At 45.7% G+C, this 18,822-nt stretch overlaps 1 protein-coding gene across 2 annotated transcripts in view; it reads right to left on the bottom strand.

The window, feature by feature from the left end:
- Window positions 1-206: 206 nt before the first annotated feature.
- LOC144103975 (putative cytochrome P450 301a1, mitochondrial) overlaps window positions 207-18,822 on the bottom strand; it is a 140,776-nt gene continuing 122,160 nt past the window's right edge. The window contains exons 6-9 of one of the 2 annotated variants that reach the window (XM_077636725.1): window positions 11,444-11,613; window positions 6,657-6,735; window positions 1,370-1,600; window positions 207-410 (exon numbers count right to left, since the gene is read on the bottom strand). In XM_077636725.1, the coding sequence (XP_077492851.1) occupies window positions 291-410; window positions 1,370-1,600; window positions 6,657-6,735; window positions 11,444-11,613 (600 nt within the window). In that variant the 3' untranslated portion in view covers window positions 207-290. Of the gene's footprint in view, window positions 411-1,369; window positions 1,601-4,906; window positions 4,987-6,656; window positions 6,736-11,443; window positions 11,614-18,822 lie in introns of those variants that run through there. The other variant, XM_077636726.1, reaches the window with a different exon arrangement.

The raw sequence follows: 18,822 nt of genomic DNA, 5'->3' as shown, positions 1-18,822 counted from the left end.
AAACACGCCTCATGCTAAATTGCACCACTCTTGCGTCGTCTCACCAACTTCCATTTGCTCTATCCCGTGGCACTGCGCGCTAATCGTCGTCTTCTACGTAGCCCCAATCCGTGCTTCCACACTGATTCGAATTAGTAAACCTTCTCTATATTTTATTCTCTTTTTGAATGCTCACTACCCCTTCAGGCAGAGAACAATAATGCCAGCAATTGTTTTTATTTTTCATTTAGGAACAATGTTGTCGCGATGATGACCATGATATCGCGAAGCCTCTTCGAGCAGTGGTGCTGTCACGTCGTTGTTTCCAGTTGAACAAATCGAAACCTGGCAGGTTTTGCTGGCTTCCCGGAGAATTGCATCAGAAACCCAATATCACCGTGATGGTTCTCAACACGATATTTCCTGAGAACCTAGGAATGAAGGAAAACCAATTATTTCAGAGGCACTAGAGAACTGCTAGAAAAAGAAAAATACCCGCAGAGCGCATTAGCACTTCCACATTGCGTTCAACACACCATGCAAGTGAAAATAAAATGCATTAAAAATCAATCTCCTTCAAGTAAACTTTTCATTTTTCTGTTCACAACTGAACTCTAGCTTTTATTAGCGTTTAATTCTACGCTGGCTGGATGTCCTGCTAAGCCATTTTAGAAGCACGCCGGCGCAGATAGGCTCCTCCGTCCTGTCGTGCTTCGTCTACAAGAGTTGAGCCGTCTGCTCGCCACTGTCTTCACCAAATAAGAGCCATCACTAGGTTTAGGAAATTCCTTTGGCGATTGTAAGGGCATCATGAAGACGCACAAGCCTCCGGGAAAAGTTTGATGCTTAGCTTTTCTTTTAAAATTCAGCGGCGCTTTCGTGGGAGTCATCACGACGACGACGACCTGATGAGCAGCCTTCTGGCTCCTCATGATTTATTCCCCGGTCCTTTTTTCTTGTTTTTCAATCTCCAACTTTCTCTTTGCGAAGTGTTATCTTTCACAGTAGTCCTTCCCAATTCTTTTCGTGAGTGACATGGTGACCAGCACGTCGCAATCAAGAAATATATGTGCACTTACTACAACCTGAAAAGTGATTCCGACAAGTAGCTATTAAACAGATAGACCACGTTCCGCTCACTTAACCTTGGCAGATATGCATGCGTGATGCTTGCCATTTGCTTTGCTGTAACTGAGGTTTCAGAAGTAAACTTTAGTTCACATATACAGCTCCATCAACGATCCCTTTAAAGAACTGCAAACATTTTTCGGTCTTTTTTTTTAGTGTGCGTGACACAGACGCACAAAAACATAAAAATATACGGATGGTTAGCGCTGTGTATGCATGCGTTTTCCGCCTCATAAATCTTTGCAGAATCTCCGCGCCACACCTTTGCCAACAGAATGCAGATCTCCATTTCAGCAATCCTCCGGCCTATGCACATCCTCGGTCCAATGCTGAACGGCAAGGAGGCGAACGGGTGCAGGTTCCACGTGTCCGTGTTCTCTTTCTCTACTTGCACGTCGGCTGAGCGCAGCCACCTCTCCGGCAGAAACTCGGACGCCCGCGTGAAGTTCTCCTCCAGCCTTCCGGCCACGAAAGGCTCAGTTCGCATCACAGTCTGCGCAAGTTCGTTTAATCAAGCTGCGGTGCGTGAATCAACTAAAAGCAAGGCGTGACAACGCCGAAGGACGTTGCAAAGAATTAAGAGAAATGTGAAAATAGATGTATGATGCGCTAGACACCTGGACACACCTAAACACCGCGAGACACCTAGTTTGACGTATAATGGCTGTAGCAGAAGCAACAAAAAAAGGCTTGACGGCATTTTTGTATCGACAAATAAGAAGATAAACGTTATCTACATGATATGGAGTCTTGTCTACGTAACGCAAGCAAATAAAGGGCGCTTCTTTTTTGAACAAAATTAAAATAGTACTTATAGCTGCAGGCTCCCGCAAGAAATTTTCTTGCGCAGTTACACAAGTATTTTTACAAAGATTCTATTCGAAGTGTTCAAATTTAGAAAATGGTTGAATATCTTTAATTCTACTCTTGGAAGACACCAGCAGCAACTACAAATAGCACAGTTTTATTATTATTACCTTTCTTTTGGAGATGCGCTCTGCCATATCTGGTTAACGCGTGGAAATAATCCCAGTATGAACCGCTCTTTAAAAGGGTGGAGACACCATTATTTTGGTTGGCGTGTTCGTTGTTTCAAACGTTGCGTATTTCCGCAGGACGCGTGATGCACGCTGCGCAATTCATATACGTCGTTTACAGTACCTCTTGCTGGGCTAGGTGGTGTAACATTGTGTAACAAAAATGAAAACAGCGCTAATTTTTACACAAAGCACACAGAAAGGCGAAGAGAACAGGGCTGACTCCATAGTTGGAATCAATTCCCGTCCTCTCCGTCTTTCTGAGTGGTTTGTGTAAAAATTAGCGCTGTTTTTACTTTTGTTATACAACGTTGCTCATATATCTACGGTAAATGATTTATTATTGCATTATTTATGCTGAGCAATCTCGGCTTCGGTTTCAGGATGTGTTGTGACGTCACTATCATGGAAGAGCAGCAAACCTGGTCACATGGGCCCCAAAAATTGTGACGCACGTATTGCTGCGTCGTCTGCTCTCGTACACGTGCTGTGGAAAGCAGCGCCTTTCGAAATCATGTGTCGGCAAACTTGGTAGGTATTACGCTATGCTGAGAAAAGCCAAGCGAGCGAGAGACGACACCGAGTCCTGAAACCAAGCAGCTCGCTTCGGCCGATCTCAGTCGGTATACCGCGAATGCCAGCGCGGTTTCGGCGTTGTATTTCGCTTTGCCACGCCGACGCCGATGCTCGGCGGACGTCTGCCTCCGTGGCCCATAACTGACCCTGGTCACATTACAGCGACACGATGCCTCATTTTTGCTACCGAGCAATACCCGTCTCTGCCTTCACTTCGCTCCGCCCGAGCAGCCGCGCTGCTGCTCAGGGTCCCGTGGCTGTTGATTACGATATCTGCTGCTTATTTAGCAAACAATGTATTCGCTAAATGAATGCTTCCAGACAATTGTGCAGGATTCAGCATTTCCTGCACGGGTACGTAACTTCCCCAAGAATGCGCCCATTACAACGACTGCATCCCGGCGCTAGTTTCGTTTACATATCTGCATCTGTATACAGGCACCGATTGCGCGTCAATTCGGCATGAATAGCAAGCTGCGTTCTACTTTGGTTAAGCAAGCTCTTCTCTTTAGCGCCGCTTTTGCGTTTACTTGTTCGCGCAGTGCGACAACTTTGCAAGAATCACCGATGAATTGCCAGCCGCAGCCTCGGAAACGCTTCATAGCCAGGTTGTTGACACCGCGTCGGACGGGCGTTTCTGACTCGTTGTAGCTGGTTTTTTGCTGCTTTATTCCGATGAGTGCAGCACCTGATATTAAATTAATTTATCTAGGAGCATGTTCGGCGCCCATTTGCGATAAATAAAATTGCTTAATTTGTTGCCCTCAAGCGACGCCGAGAACTGCTAGCTGCCGCCGCGGGCGCTTCCAGCATTGGTCGACAGACTGGGTCACACCGCCAAGAAGCGGCGCTTCCCGCTCGAGGTATTTGCGTCCTGAGATGTAAGCAACACTATTTCAGGTGCCTGTTGTCAAAACTACGCTCGATGGCCATTTGTATTCGCTAAAACTCGTGAACTAGCTCTCCACAATCGCCGACATCGCGCATACCAACACGGCGGACTCTCTAGGCCTATTCGTACTGCAGCCGAGCCGAAGGCTGAACGTGTAAAATGCAGTCTCTCGTTTCCCTTATTCATCGTACGGAGAAGGTATAAACAAGACCAACTGTTGCCTCATCAAAGGGAAGGTTTGCTCGGCCACCGATATATGGTGCCGTCTGGTGGGCCAGCAACGGCAAACGTATATGCCAATCAGCACACCGACCGCCGAGTCGCCGATGCAGTGCCTCGCCGATGTCGCGCGTCGCCGTTCATAGTACGTCACGTTACTGTGCTGTGATGTCACTACTGTTCACTTATATGGTTCCATAGGTCTACGTCAATAACTATAACGCTAGCGATGGGTCTATTAGGTGAGAAAGAGCGTTTAGGGACTTTTTGGAGCTGAATTAAAATATATTTTAAGCGTTTGTTGCGTCCAATGCTTCATCGTGGGTGACATTACATATAGAGGAAGCCTACAACAAGCTTACTGTAGCTTCAAAATTTGGTGTCTCAACCCCTTTAAAACTCCTGGCCTTTAAAACAGACGCTTAGACGAGTTGGTAATCCTTGAGTGTAGAAAGCACAAAAAAAATGGGGATGTAGAAAGAACACAAAGACGAGCGCCGACTTTCAACTAAAGCTTTAATGCTTGGCTCCCGAAAATATATACATAGGACCCTACCTTCGTTGGAAGACCCAAGTCAAAGCCCTACCTGCAAGGACAAACCATTTCGTATCTGAAGGAACAATCTTTATGCCTGCTTCCGACAGACAAGGGAGGAGGTTTTCTTGGGCTGGCGGCACAGCGTTTCGTTACGAAAGGCCGGGAAGCAATTATTTCGTCTTTCAATCCCGCAAAAAATGCCTCTTTGGCAAAGGCTAAATCTAAAGCAAGAAAGTTTGCAAGGAACTTAACATTGAAGTGCTCGGAAATTCACTCGACAAAAGTAAAGCCCTTAGTTTACAGCTGTTCTTTAGTGCTAAGACCAACAAACAGGACTGCCCATTTCGAGTAATTTTTTCTAATAAAGAGACGTGGCAAAGCTCTGTGGCAACATATTTAAAAAGATTCTAAACTCCTTAAGCTTAGACGACCCATACCAAGTAAAAAATTCATAACATAGAATCAATTCTTTGTATGTGCATAAGAAGAAAGGACTAATGGCCTGCTCGTGTTTTGCAAAAGACGTGTACTACTCACTACGGCATGACGAGCTTCTTTCTTGCATAGAAGTTCGTATTGACCGGCACCGTGTCGTGGCGTTCTAAGACGAGACTGGCCTGTCCGCGAAGGGTTTTTTTTTTAACTGTTACGAATGCATCAAACCTGTACCTTCTACCTAGTAAGCTGAAATCTACTTGCAAAAACAGGGAGCATGCACGGGATCATGTATTACACCTGTACTAAGCGATCTTCTTTTGGCACAAAAAAACAGGAAGCTTAGAAGTCAATTCTAAGGATCAAAGATTGCGCAGTGCTTCCGTTTCGCAGCAGATTTCCTTGTTCTAATTGACTAGAACGAAAATTACTCTGAAGAAATTATGCCCCTGATCCAAAGTATTTTTGAAGAGTGTCTTCATCCGCTGAAAACAACCTGTAAATTTCCTAAAAATAACGCGATCAGCTTCCTGGACCTCAAGCTGTAGTTTTTGCCCAGTCATCTATGCTTGATGTACGAACCACGTAACAGTAAACCATAGCTTCCGTTTTGCCTCATCACATTCTAAACTAGTAAAACGAGCCGTAGCCAAGTCCTGTTATATTATAGCACTTAAAAAATCACGCACCCATTACATTAAACGATAGCCTCAGTTATCTGACTCATCGTTTGCGACGGCCGGTTATCCCAAGCAGCTGCTCGTGCTAATAACAGAATAAATTATTTTAGGTTTAATGTCACACAAAGCGAATAAAAATGAGGCACCATCCAAAACCGTTCAGAAAAAAAGTAACAGTGGTTCCATACATTCACGCTCTCTCACATAAACTGAAAAAGATATGGAATCGAGTTAACGTTACAGTTGTCTTTTTTGTCCCTGCCAATCTGCGGACGATTTACAAGAAAGTCAATAACGTTGCCTTCGTTGCGTAATGGTGTTCTATAAGACACCAAAATCAATTTGTACCTTAGGAAAGCGTTGTTTACCCAATTCTGCCTTCATGTGGTAAACAATATGTTGTTCAAAACGGGACGATACCTCAATGAGCGCATCAAGAAGCAAAACAACAATCTATACGAAACAATGAAAGGGCATCCGGGTATTCACTGCAGGGACTGCAAAGATTGTACGCCGCACTTCACATAAACGGGAGTGATATGCAGACATCAAAATTAGCTTACCCGCGAAATCTAGAAGCCGCAGAAATCGTGAGGATTGAGTACGCTTTTGTCAGTATTGCGTTGGCATTAACAAGGGAAGTAAGGTTTTTGGATACAAGATAATGACGCCGCTGTTGTCATCTTCAACAGTTGTCAGGTGACAACAGCTGTGGTCACCTTCAACATGTGATGGTCGTCATGCTTTCTTTTGCTGGTTCTGCCCGATGTATATATTTTCACGGCCCAAGCAATAAAGCTTCAGTTTAAAGTCAGCGCTCGTCTTCGTGTTCTTCCTACGTCCGCGTCTTTTCCCAGTGTCTACACTCACTTCCGGTGTTTATTTTGGCGTTTACCAGAGCACAGCTAAGCGATTAAACATATCGCTCGATCATTATAGAAACTTTCTTGCCTTCGGAGGTTTGTGACGTTCTCATGGACTGCGAAAGTATACAACAGTATATATTTGCAATGCCTTGCAGTGAGCAGTACGAAGTATTACATACGCTACCCCCGCATATACCACGGTGAAGCACAAGTTGCCTCTCCGGAGATTCTAGGGCCGAATCTCGGTCAATACAAGTATTGGCATGTATTTTTTTGTTATAAAGAAGCACACTCATATATACATACATTGGCTGGTATCCGGTAGCCTGACATAACAACATCGTGATTGATTTTTCGGTTGACTCCTGGTATGATTGGATAAAACCTGAAAATGTTAGATCATCTGATTAATTTCTTGCAGCCCCAGACTCAACAGTTAAGATTCGAAAGAAGGTTAGCACTTAAAAAGAAAATTTAAACTCTATTGAAACAACTGATAACTGTTTAGCCCAACGTCTGGCACTTAGGTAAAGACGCGTTTCGTTGCGCTGTTGCTGGAATGGAAACAATGCTGGCAGTACTCATGTATAGATTATGGGGGTTTAACATGTCCGGAAATTTCGACCACATGGGGTTCTTTAACGTGCACTGACATCTCACAGCACACAGGCTACCAGAATTTCGCTCTACAGAAGTATGTATGTATAACATAATATGTAAAACATAATATAAAACAAAACTGCCTGCTAAATGGGATCTCAGTGCGAAACATTCGGTTAAGTCGAAAAAGTTTTCGAGATTTCTTCTAAGCGACTCACTCAGTATGTATGTATGTATGTATGTATGTATGTATGTATGTATGTATGTATGTATGTATGTATGTATGTATGTATGTATGTATGTATGTATGTATGTATGTATGTATGTATGTATGTATGTATGTATGTATGTATGTATGTATGTATGTATGTATGTATGTATGTATGTATGTATGTATGTATGTATGTATGTATGTATGTATGTATGTATGTATGTATGTATGTATGCGTGTGTGTGTATATTATGTATGTATGTATGTATGTATGTATGTATGTATGTATGTATGTATGTATGTATGTATGTATGTGTGTGTGTGTATGTATGTATGTATATATGTATGTATGTATGTATGTATGTATGTATGTATGTATGTATGTATGTATGTATGTATGTATGTATGTATGTATGTATGTATGTATGTATGTATGTATGTATGTATGTATGTATGTATGTATGTATGTATGTATGTATGTATGTATGTATGTATGCATGCGCGGCGCAAATCGGAAATTGTGCTAAGCGGCATTCGATATTAGAGCAGTGATCTGCGCCATGTGGAAATTACATCTCTGCTGAAGCTTTAAGCGAAGACAACCAAGTGTTTAGCCCATTGGCAGTTTAGTGAAATATAATTTCGGAGCCAAAATAACGTAATGTTTGCAAGATGGAAATTATTTTTTGTTCCAGCCCGTGCGACAAGAAACGCAGGAGGTCAACATATAGTCTTATTTGGTTCTCTAAATATATGAAAATATTCAAGAATCTGTTACCTCGAATACTGCTGCGAACGCATCTTACCTTTATTTCCGCAGCACAACTTTAAAAACCTAATTTTTCTGAACAGTACTTAGTGGCTCACTGTCGACCAAGTGGGTTAACTGGGTAACAAAAGTAAAAACAGCGCTAATTTTTACACAAACCACACAGAAATACCAGACAGGACGGTCGCTCATCCTGCCTGGTCTTTCTTTGTGGTTTGTCTAAAAATTAGCGCTGTTTTTACTTTTGTTACAAAATGTTACACCAACTAGCCCAGCAAGAGGTATGGTTAATTGGGAGAGAGGGAAAGCTCAGAACACGAATCTTGATGAAGACTAAAGAGATACACACTCATACGAAGACAGGAATCCTTTCTTGGTGTTTGTGTTGATGTAAGTTATGCACCGATAAATCGGCCTCACCACTTTTTGGCTTAGCGAAAGTCCACAACCCTCAGATCCCTCTTCGTCCAGTTCTACCCCCCTTTTGACCATCGTTCGAGTTCCTTCTCAAGCTCACATTATTTATGTAACTCATAGCGCGTTTACCGGGCTGTTGATTGCTTTGCCTTCTTTCGTACGGTGTCTCTCTCCCAAACGTTCATGTGAAGCTTGCAGTGGCCACTACTCGAGGCAGCTTACAACGCCTCGACATACAAAGCGCACGAACTCGATGTATAGAGACGAAGCGTGCCGCCTCCTGGGACTGTGTTTAACGAAAATGTATTTCACATTCAAAGGAGAGTTCTAGAGCATTGGAAAAGGAAAACTTAAGGAAGCCACCTCTGTTGCCTTGGCAAATTGAACCATGGTGAACATCGAGGAATGGGGTCTCAACACTTTTTATCCACAGGCAACAATTTTTGTGATGTTCATCGACGACTAAGTTTGAGTCATCGAGAATCCTAAAATTAAAATTTCCTCTCTGTTAAACTTCATAAACGACATATTCAGTTCACTCTTGTATTGGGAAAAGGAAGCTCCCTCTTACTGTTTGATGTTCTTGAAACCCGCTAAACCAAGGCTCTCTACAAACTTGCCATCTATCGCAAACCTACCCTCAGAGGAATGGCTTTTAGCGCAGCAAGACAGCACAGGAAGGAACGAACTTGACTCTCCTGTGAAGTTCGCTGCCGCCTGTACTGTCGTTATGCACTAAAACCAATTCCAGTAATGCACCAACAGGCCTGTATAAAAGTTCTCGCTCCCTAGGAAAGCCGATATCTGCACTAAACATCAAACCATCCGACAATCTACAAGGTCAGTTGTTTGGGCAATTATTCAGAGTGAAAATACACTGCTGAACAGAAACAGAGAAAACAAAAGAAAAACACGATATTCAAAGAGCTTACGAACAACGGCTAACCATTAAGCTATATTCGGAAAGCCATTCGCCTCCAAAAACAAAACAACATTCTCTGATGATCAACCAACAGAAATCACCCCCGCCACATAAAAGTGTCGCCCTTCCTGATGTCAGATGCGCCAGCTAAACTGTTTTTATGTTCAAAAAGGAAGGTCTCGCAGTAGTGCATTAGTCATTCAACATATTATCATTTTCCCTACTGGTATTCAAAGACAGGTCATCAAAATAATGTGCCCAAGGCACTGCATAAAAAATTCTCTCCACTAACCAAAACAATCTAAAGAAAAGAATAAGACAACACAACAACGACGATCACAACATCGCAAGAGGACGCAACGCGACAGCCGAGCTTTCTGAAAGCGCGAACCACAAAATAAACTTATCATTCTCGCAACAAAAACTAGTTACTAAAAAACACTGCTACTGAAGTCTTGGCATATTCAAAGCACTCCGAACAATGTCAACCTTTGAGTAGGCAACATTCTGCCTGTTTTTGCGCAGAAAATTCTCTCTGAAGCCAGCAGAAACTAAGAGGAAAAAAAATGGCACTAGCAGCCATCCACGCACACTCCTCAGAAAACCGACACCGTAACTCGTAGGCGTAGAATTCGTTTGCACCCTTTCTCCCCCTCTTCCACAAACTTCACAATGCCGCTCTCCACCCCCAATCTCAACCCTTCTCTCCATTTTGTCCTCTAACAGTCTCCTAAAGCCCCTGAAGAACGTAGGGACTACATAGATTTCATAATTTTGTTAAAGAAAACTTCGCACAATTTTAAATAAATTCACATCACCACCATCATCATCATCAGCCTGACTGTGCGCACTGCAGGGCAAATGCCTCCCCCATATCTATCCAATTAACCCTGTCCTTCGCCAGCCGCATCAACCCTATGCCTGCAAACTTCCTAATCTCATCTGCCCACCTAACCGTCTGCCGCCCCCTGCTGCGCTTCCCTTGTCTTGCAATGCACTCCGTTACCCTTATGGATCAGCGGCTATTTTGTATTCGTATTGCATTCCCTGCCCAAGCCCATTTCTTCCGCTTGATTTCGACTAGGCTGTCATTAAACCGCATTTCTTCTCTCACCCACTCCACCCGCTTCCGGTTTCTTAAAGTTACACCTATCATTTTTCTTTCCATGGCTCGCTGCGTTGTTCTTAACTTAAGTGTAACCCTTTTCTTTAGCCTCCCCGTTTCTGCCCCGTAGAAATGTTTAGTTTTCTGTTTTGTCTTCCTGGCTGAGTCTTTGCGCGTATCCTTTGTGTACACTGCTTGTCTAATCAGAAACGAGATTGCTCCATGTGCGTTACACCTTCCTGGTGACCAATCTTGGAATTACTTGTTTCTGGAAAGCCGCATGATTCGTATATATTCCACTCAACAAACCTTATGGCACGCGCAAAAAACTCAAACCATTTATGCGTCCATGACTAGGTACGAGGCAAAGAGTAATGTTTAATTAATTACCTTTCAGTAACTCTTTCGCATTTGATAAACACCATGGATTTTTCGAAATCCCTCATGCTTTTTTAGTCTGAGTGACAATTGGCATCCTGTATTGTAGGCTATGTAAATTCAGTGTTAATGCTTAGAAGCCTTGAATTTAAAATTTTTAAAACTGTGTTGTCAAGATTCTCCATGGGTAAATCAGAAAGCAACAGACGAACCTCATGCAAATAAATGACTATCTAAGAATTCAAACAGCCACATTGCAATGCATTGTTGGGCTTTTCATAAAGCTGCTTTTCTGTCAAACCAGATCGAATATGACGTAAACGCCGCAATCGCATGCAAGATGACCTATAAATTTGAAATTGATGAACGAGCCCTTCCTTATTTTTTGTATTATTAGAGAACAGCATTCCTCTATGAACCATAAAAAATAAAACAAACTCGAAAGGCTGCGGCGTAGATATGAATGAAATTCACTAGGGCTCCTTGCACTGAACTTGAGAAATGTATTATCAGAATATTTATGCCGACTAACCTAATTACGGAGAAAACACAATGTACACACCCCCTGACGCTGCATGAGAGATCTTTGTTGGTGGACGGATAATGGTTTCTTCGTTGCTCATGCGCTGCAGTGACATTCTTTTGCCCAATTCTAAAATGAATCTCAATTTCCCAATGGGCAAAGACATACCGGAGTGATTCTTTGATGCAGGCCTTGAGGTAGGGCAAGTGGTCAGGGTGATCCACCTCAGCGCCGTCAATTTCTCTCCGTGACGCCGATAGTGCTTCCTCCCGCGCTTTTTCTTGCGCCTCAGAGTTCATTGCTAAACAATACAGGCTGAAAGTGGCAGCTCCTGATGTCTGAAAAATAAAGCAAACAAACAGTCCAGCTCCAATGTTGTTTCTTTTTTCGTCTGCAAAACGCAGTCGAACTTATAATAAATGCTGGTTGCTATCGATTTTATTTTGATAAGCAGGTTTGTATGCTAACAAAAGCCCTGGAATAATTTATGATGCACGGCATGAAAACTGGGACCATTTACGGGTCTTTATGGTTTTCTCTTATGAGAGTGAAATGCGCTGCTTTTCATGCAACACACGAAAAGAAAAACACGTCTTTCCTCAAGTCAGCAAACCCGGCGCAGTCTGCGCAGACCTCTTCTCACGGAGGCTGCCTTGATGACTGAGTAATTTTCTCCTTCTTGTCGGATTTCTGCTTCCAAAACAGAAGCTTATATCCTTAAAATAATTAATTCTTGCATTGTGGGTTCTGATTGCCAGTCATACGTAAACAAGACAACACGAGCGCACAGTGCAAGATTGAATGGAAACTACCCGATACAATTTTATGCAATAACTACGTATTTGTTCATATTGGAAGGTACAGCGCAAAAAGAGACGCACGACGAAACACAAAGAGAACACGGAATAGCGCTGCGCGTCCTGCGTCACTGTCGTGGGTCCCTCTTTGCGCTGTACCTTCCAATATATGAACCGATACCAACTTGCCCAACTGTCCATCCTTCTTTTATATATTTGTACCACATGCATAATTATTAAAAATATGAAGATTTTTTCGACGTTCATAACCCAATTTTTTTGATATAGTATAATAGGCTGCTAGCCTAAAATTCAAGGCTGTTGCCGGATTGGGCGAGTAAACACAGAAATTTATACCGGCTGTTTACCGTATAGTATGTGCTCCAATTTGAAAAACTAGCCTTTTCGAGTTAGAACACTTCTTTAGGCGTAGAATTGCCGGCGCTATATCGCATCAGAATACAGCTAATAGTATTGTGAAACTGTGGACGAAGCGAGATTTTATTGCCACTCGCAAGTATGGCGGCCACTCCTCCGAAGACGCACAGATCAAGACGAGGGTCGCGCACTGTGCTTACAATTTCTCCCCATACGGACGAAAGCGACAGGCCCGGGCGCACGTTAGTGCGAAGTGGGGCGACTGGCGAAGGGCTGTAAGCGCGACACATGACCAATTGCTACACCGCGACAATGTCGGTCATTGGCAGGATGGGCAGGGGGAACGCGATAGTTCACGGGGGACGTTTGTTCGAGTACAGCGTGCGGACCAATAAAATGGCTGAGATATTTTCGCACAAGCCATGGGTGAGCACGGGAGTCCACAGCAGCTCTTCATCACCAGGGAAGAAACACACTGCACGGTGTTTGAAGTCATAGGTGCTTTTCCTAGAGGCGGGGCAGGCGTCAGTGTTCTGGCGGGCTATGGTGCGACAGTCGGCCAGACGGGAAGTAAATTCGTCATAGGAGAGTCCGGAAGAGGTTGTGGGGGAGAGAAGAAAGACGCTTCGAGAGTGACGGTAGGGGGCGACTATACACAAGAAGAAACGGGGAGAATCTGGTTGTTCGTTGCACTACAGTATACAGTATTGCAGGCAAAGGCGCCAAATGGGAGCACGGCGTCCCAGTTGGTGTGGTCGGGGGGATATACGTGGACAGCATATCTGACGGGGTGCGATGAAACCCTTCGGTGAGCCCAATGGTCTGGGGGTGGTAGGCTGAAGTTTTTTATGGATGCTTCGGGAAGCCTGAAGAACTTCGGCCTGGATGCTGGAGAGGAATTATTTGCCGCAGTAACTGATAAGGACACCTGGGGCTTCATGGCGCAGAAGTATGCCGTTGACGAATAAATAAGCAATCTCAGAGGCAGAGCCAGACGGAACGGGGCGGTTTCAGCGTACTGGGTTAAGTGGTCGATGGCTGTGACGATCGACCAATTGCCCGATGGCGTTAGTGGTAACGGACCGTAGAAACCAATCCCAACGACTTCGAAGGGTGAGAAAGGACAGGGAAGGAGTTGTAGAAGGCCCGCAGGAGGAGACGTGGAGTATTTGCTGCGTTGGCAAGGGATGCAAGATGCAATATATTTGGCGACAGAGGTTGAGAGGCCAGGCCAAAATAAACGGCACAGGGTGCGGTTATACGTTTTCTCGAATCCTAAGTGGGCGGCCATGGGGTCGTCATGAAGCGCCTGCAAAACTTCACGCTGATGAGAACGGGGAATGACAGGTACCCAGGCGTCACCCTGGGGGCTATGATTGTGCCAAAGAAGGGTCCCGTCAACCAGCTTGAAACAGTTAAGTTGGCAACGGAGGCGGGCAGTTGGAGGCCCCATAGCACCACTCAGGTGATCGGTGAGAGTCCTCCAGTACGGGTCGACCCGCTATGCTGAGGCGAGATCGCCGAGAGCGGGAGCGGGCATCAGATCAATAGCTGCGGCTGTCAAGGCTTGGGTAACAATTGAATTAGCAGTTGGGAGCGATGAAGCAACAGGAGGAGAGCACAGGGGTTATGCGGAGGCGTGGGGGCAACGAGAGAGCGCATCGGCGTCTTTGTGTTTTTTTCCTGATTTGTAGGTGACAGTGAAACCATACTCCGGGAGGCGGAGAATCTAGCGGCCGAGGCGCCCGGACAAGTTATTCTGTTACGTAAACCAGCACAGCGTACGATGGTCAGTGACAATGGTGAACTGGCTGCTGTACAAATAGGGGTGAAATTTCTGAACGGTCCAGACAATGGCAAGACACTCTTCGTCAGTGATCGTGTAGTTCTGCTCCGCTGCAGTCAGGGTACGACTTGCGTAAGAAATCACGCGCTCAGTAGAAGAGTGTGGCGCTGCAAAAGAACGGCACCAATGCCATGTCCACTGGCGTCAGTATGTAAAATCGTCGAGGCGTTGTCATCAAAATGGGCCAGTATCGGATAAGATGTGAGAGCCTGGTTTAGAGTCGTAAAGGCTGCCTCGCAGGCTTCAGACCAAACGAAGGGCGTGCTGACGCTAAGAAACTTATGCAAAGGTGCGGCGATGGAGGCGAAACTTCGGATGAAGCGACGAAAGTATGAGGCCAGTCCTAGAAAACTTCGCAGGTCTTTAATCCGCGTTTGGCGGGGGAAATGCAGCACTGACGACACTTTGTCAGGATCAGGTCTTATGCCCCTCCGACTAACGTCGTGTCTGAGAACATTGATAGAAGTGGAAGAAAAGCAACATTTATTTCTGTTTAACTGAAGTCCGCCCACGGAAAGAACACTTAGAACTTCATTGTGGCGAGCGAGGTGCTCACAAAAAGTCGAGGAGAAAATTACGATGTCGTCCAGGTAGCAGAGACAAGTTTTTCATTTTAGCCCGCGGAGTACGGTGTCAATCATGCGTTCGAGTGTGGCCGGAGCATTGCTCAAGCAGAACGGCATAACGTTAAATTCATATAAGTCATCTGGTGCGGCGAAAGCTGTTTTCTGTTCGTCCTCTTCATGTATGGGGATTTGCCAGTAGCCGGATCTTAGGTCCAGACTAGAGAAAAATTGAGCACCTTGGAGACACAGTCGAGGGTGTCGTCAATCCGAAGAAGTCGATAAACATCCTTTCGAGGGATTTTATTGAGGGCGCGATAGTCGACACAAAAGCGTATTGAGCCATCCTTCTTTTGTACCAGCACAGCTCGTGAGGACCAAGGACTTGAAGACGGGCGTATGATGTGGCGCTTTAGCATGTCGGTTACATTATCTTGAATAATTTAGCGCTCACTAGAAGACACGCCATAAGGGCGGCGGCGAATGAAGCGCGAACAGGCAGTGCGGATGCGATGCGCAGCCGCCGAGGTTTGGCACAAAACATTTGACTGGGTATCAAAAGAAGCGGCATGCTTGTTCACGAGGGCAAGCAATTCTGCTTTTTCAGCAGGCGTGCGATCGGTGCTCATAGTAGCGAAAACACCTGCAGGAGAAGCAGCGTGGGACGAAATAGCAAAGCTTGTTAGGGGCGAGGAAAGAACGGTGACAGGTTGGGCGGTAGACACAGAAACAACTTTGGTGCCTCCGCGCAGAAGAATGGGCTCCGACGTAGTATTGAACACAGTCAGAAGGGCAGTCCCTATGACGAAGCGAAGTGGGATGCGACGAAAAGAATGCCCCTGGAGAGAATACGGGAATTGGGTGTGGAGAAAACGTCCCCAGCATTTACGTAAGCAGAAGCAACGGGGAGGAGATCTTTGAAGCCAGGATAAAGTACATGGTCTGCGGTATTTTTCAAGTGATGAGGAGGCACTGCAGGGGCGTCAGAAGGGTCGGATTCAGAAACTTGCAGAGTAGGAGGGCAACATGTAACAGCTTGCGCGGAGTGGAGGAAATCCCAGCCCAGGATAAGAGGGTGAGCACAGGAGGGAAGTACAGCGAAATCGATGTGGTCCAGGTTGACGTTGATAGTGACACTAGCTGTACACAGACCGAAATGATGCATTGATTCTCCATTAGCAGCACGGATAGAATGACCGCTGTAAGGAGAGCGCACTTTGCGAAGATGGGAACACAAAGCAGAACTGATGACAGAAACAGCGGCGCCGGTATTTATCAATGCTTCTACAAAACTGCCTCCAACATCGACGCTTAACATGTTCGACGGTAGCAGGAGAGGAATTAAAGAGTGGGCGAGTGGCCCAGCTTCACCCCCAGAAACTGCATAATCTAGTTTTCCGTATGGCGAACAGGGGCCTGAGAGGCTGGATGTATAGGCGATGAGGAGCGGCGGAACGGCGACGGGCAGCGGAGGCGCGAGGACCGGACGTTTGGCGAGCTGTCTAGAGAGGGCGGCGAGGAGGAGAAGCGGGGAGGATCGTTGGGGAGAAACGTTGGCCGGTAAGGATACGATGAGTACGTGTCGTCGTGATGAGCAGCATGCATGAGCGGCAAAAGTAAGGCCGTAACCATACGGTGAGCAGGTTTCTTCTTTTCGGAAGCGCCAAAACTGGTTACGCTCGTCGCGCTGACGCCGACGACAAACACGGGCAACATGTCCACGAATTCCACAGTAGTAGCAGGTATGACGAGGCCGAGGCGGCCGCCAAAGCACTGGATACATTTCGGGTCGCTGGGATACGGAGGCGACAGACTGCTCGACGGGCGGCGAATGTGAAGGATATGCGGGAGGAGCTGGAAGTGCAGCAACCTGGGCATATGTGGGCACACAAAGGGGTACAGGTGGTTCGGGTGCCGCGGGGCGAGTGACGGAAGCGAGCTCGTACTTGATGAGATCGCGCAATGACGAGGTCGGAGGCCGGTGCTGATGAGATTCCACCGGCGGTAAGGTGGAGCCGTGCAGCTCCGCTCGGATGATGGAGCGAATGAGAAAGCGCAAGTCCACATCGATTGAAAGGCGGGGGGTCCCAGGTGTCTTGCAAGCGGAGTGATTGGAGGTCGTCAAGACGGTGACATGTGGTGCGGATATCGTTGACTGAGGCAGGATTGTGGCTACCAAGCATGTTAAAAGCAAATGATCCGATGCCTTTAAGAACGTGACGGACCCGATCGTACTCAGACATTGTACTGTTGACACGTCGACATCGGCCAAATACATCTTCAATGTAAGACGTGTAGGATTCGCCGGGCAGCTGAACACGCGCATCTAACCTTTTTTTTTGTAGATGGCTGCGCTTGCCTTGCACCAACAGTTCCAAAAATTTGCCGAAGCTGCGAAGTAAAGTGGGTCCAATCCGGGATAACATCCTTGTGATTAATGAACCAAGTCTTGGTCACGGCGGTGAAATAGAATGAGACGTGGATGAGATTCATGGCAGAGTCTCAACGATTGTAGGCACTTATTTGATTGTACTGGTTGAGCCAATCCTCGACGTCATCACCACGGAAACTCGAAAATGTAGGAGGCTCGCGCTGAAGAGTGGTGACGGTCCATGTCGGGTGTCCAGGTGACGGAGGGGCAGAGGGTGCGTTGGAGTCAGGTATGCGGGCGAAGGGATCAGTAGGAAGGGGAAGCACAGCTGCTTAGGCACCGGCAAGGCCAGCGGAAGAGTCGCTGCGATGTTGGTCGACGGTTTCCATCGTGGGAGATGGCCCGACCAGGTGACTACCGGAACGTAGCTGCAGTGTTGCGGAGCAGAGGACACAGGATTGAGAGCAGCCTCCACCATTTCTGAGACTGTGGACGAAGCGAGATTTTATTGCCGCTCGCAAATATGGCGGCCACTCCTCCGAAGACGAAGATGCGCGATGATGATGAATATTTACAGATCAATACGACAGTCGCCCGCATTGCTTACAGTATTGAATAGCTGACTTTTCAACTACTACAGTTAGCCTCCTTGTTTATCGAGAGACGCGTATACCTGTATGTATACCCATATGAGATTTTAAACGTTAAAAAATGCAGTTACCCTGGGCGCTTTGGCCTAACAAATTTTGCTACATTGCCTACATTGCGCCATACATGCGCTTTCGAAAAGCTCACAAGGCAAAGGAACCCCTCCAGTGCGCGTAACTTACCGAAATGTCCGATATTTGTTGGGCCACAGATATAACCGTAACTGCGTTTTCAAAATTACAAAAACTTATCTTAATATTACTTACGATGGATTACACTTACACCTTTCATTAGATAAGGAGGCTAAAAGTAATCGTTAAAAGTCAGCTATTCAATATTAGTTAACGAGCCTAATAGTTAGCACGTCCTAGCTGTATTCTGATGCCCTACACCGCTGACAATGCTGCGCCGAAAAAAGCGCTCTTGTAGCCAAAAAAGACTATTTTTAAAAATTGCGGAACACCTTAGGTGAAGCTCCCGGTATAAGAAAGGGCAATGTGCATATGGAAAACCTTATAATCATTTAGGCAGCAATCTGTAACATAAAAAGCCAATATTAGTATTAGCAATTAGTAGAATTCTAAATATCAAACTTGAAGGAACAAAGATAACAGCAGCCGCGAAAGACGTATAGCCCTATAAAAATACAAAATTTACGAAGCAAGAGAACGAACAATAAGAAAGCGAAACTCCTGATGCTACTTCTCTATTTCCTGAAGTGTAGCCTTCGACAGGAAGAGGCCGCCGCATTGGCTTAATGCTTGTGGCGCTCGGCTGCTGCTCCGAAAGACGCGGGTTCGATGCCGGCCGCGGCGGTCGCGTTTCGAAAGAGGCGAAATGCTAGAGACTCGTGTGCTCTGCGATGTCAGTGCACGTTAAAGGGACACTGAGGAGAACTGTATCATTTTCTTTTTGTTAGCAAAATCTGATAGATCGGCCTTTCA

This window comes from Amblyomma americanum, chromosome 9 (assembly GCF_052857255.1).
Source record: "Amblyomma americanum isolate KBUSLIRL-KWMA chromosome 9, ASM5285725v1, whole genome shotgun sequence".
Classification (NCBI taxonomy): Eukaryota; Metazoa; Arthropoda; class Arachnida; order Ixodida; family Ixodidae; genus Amblyomma; species Amblyomma americanum.
Note: the sequence above shows the minus strand (reverse complement) of the source record. Positions and strands in the feature narration are given on the sequence as shown.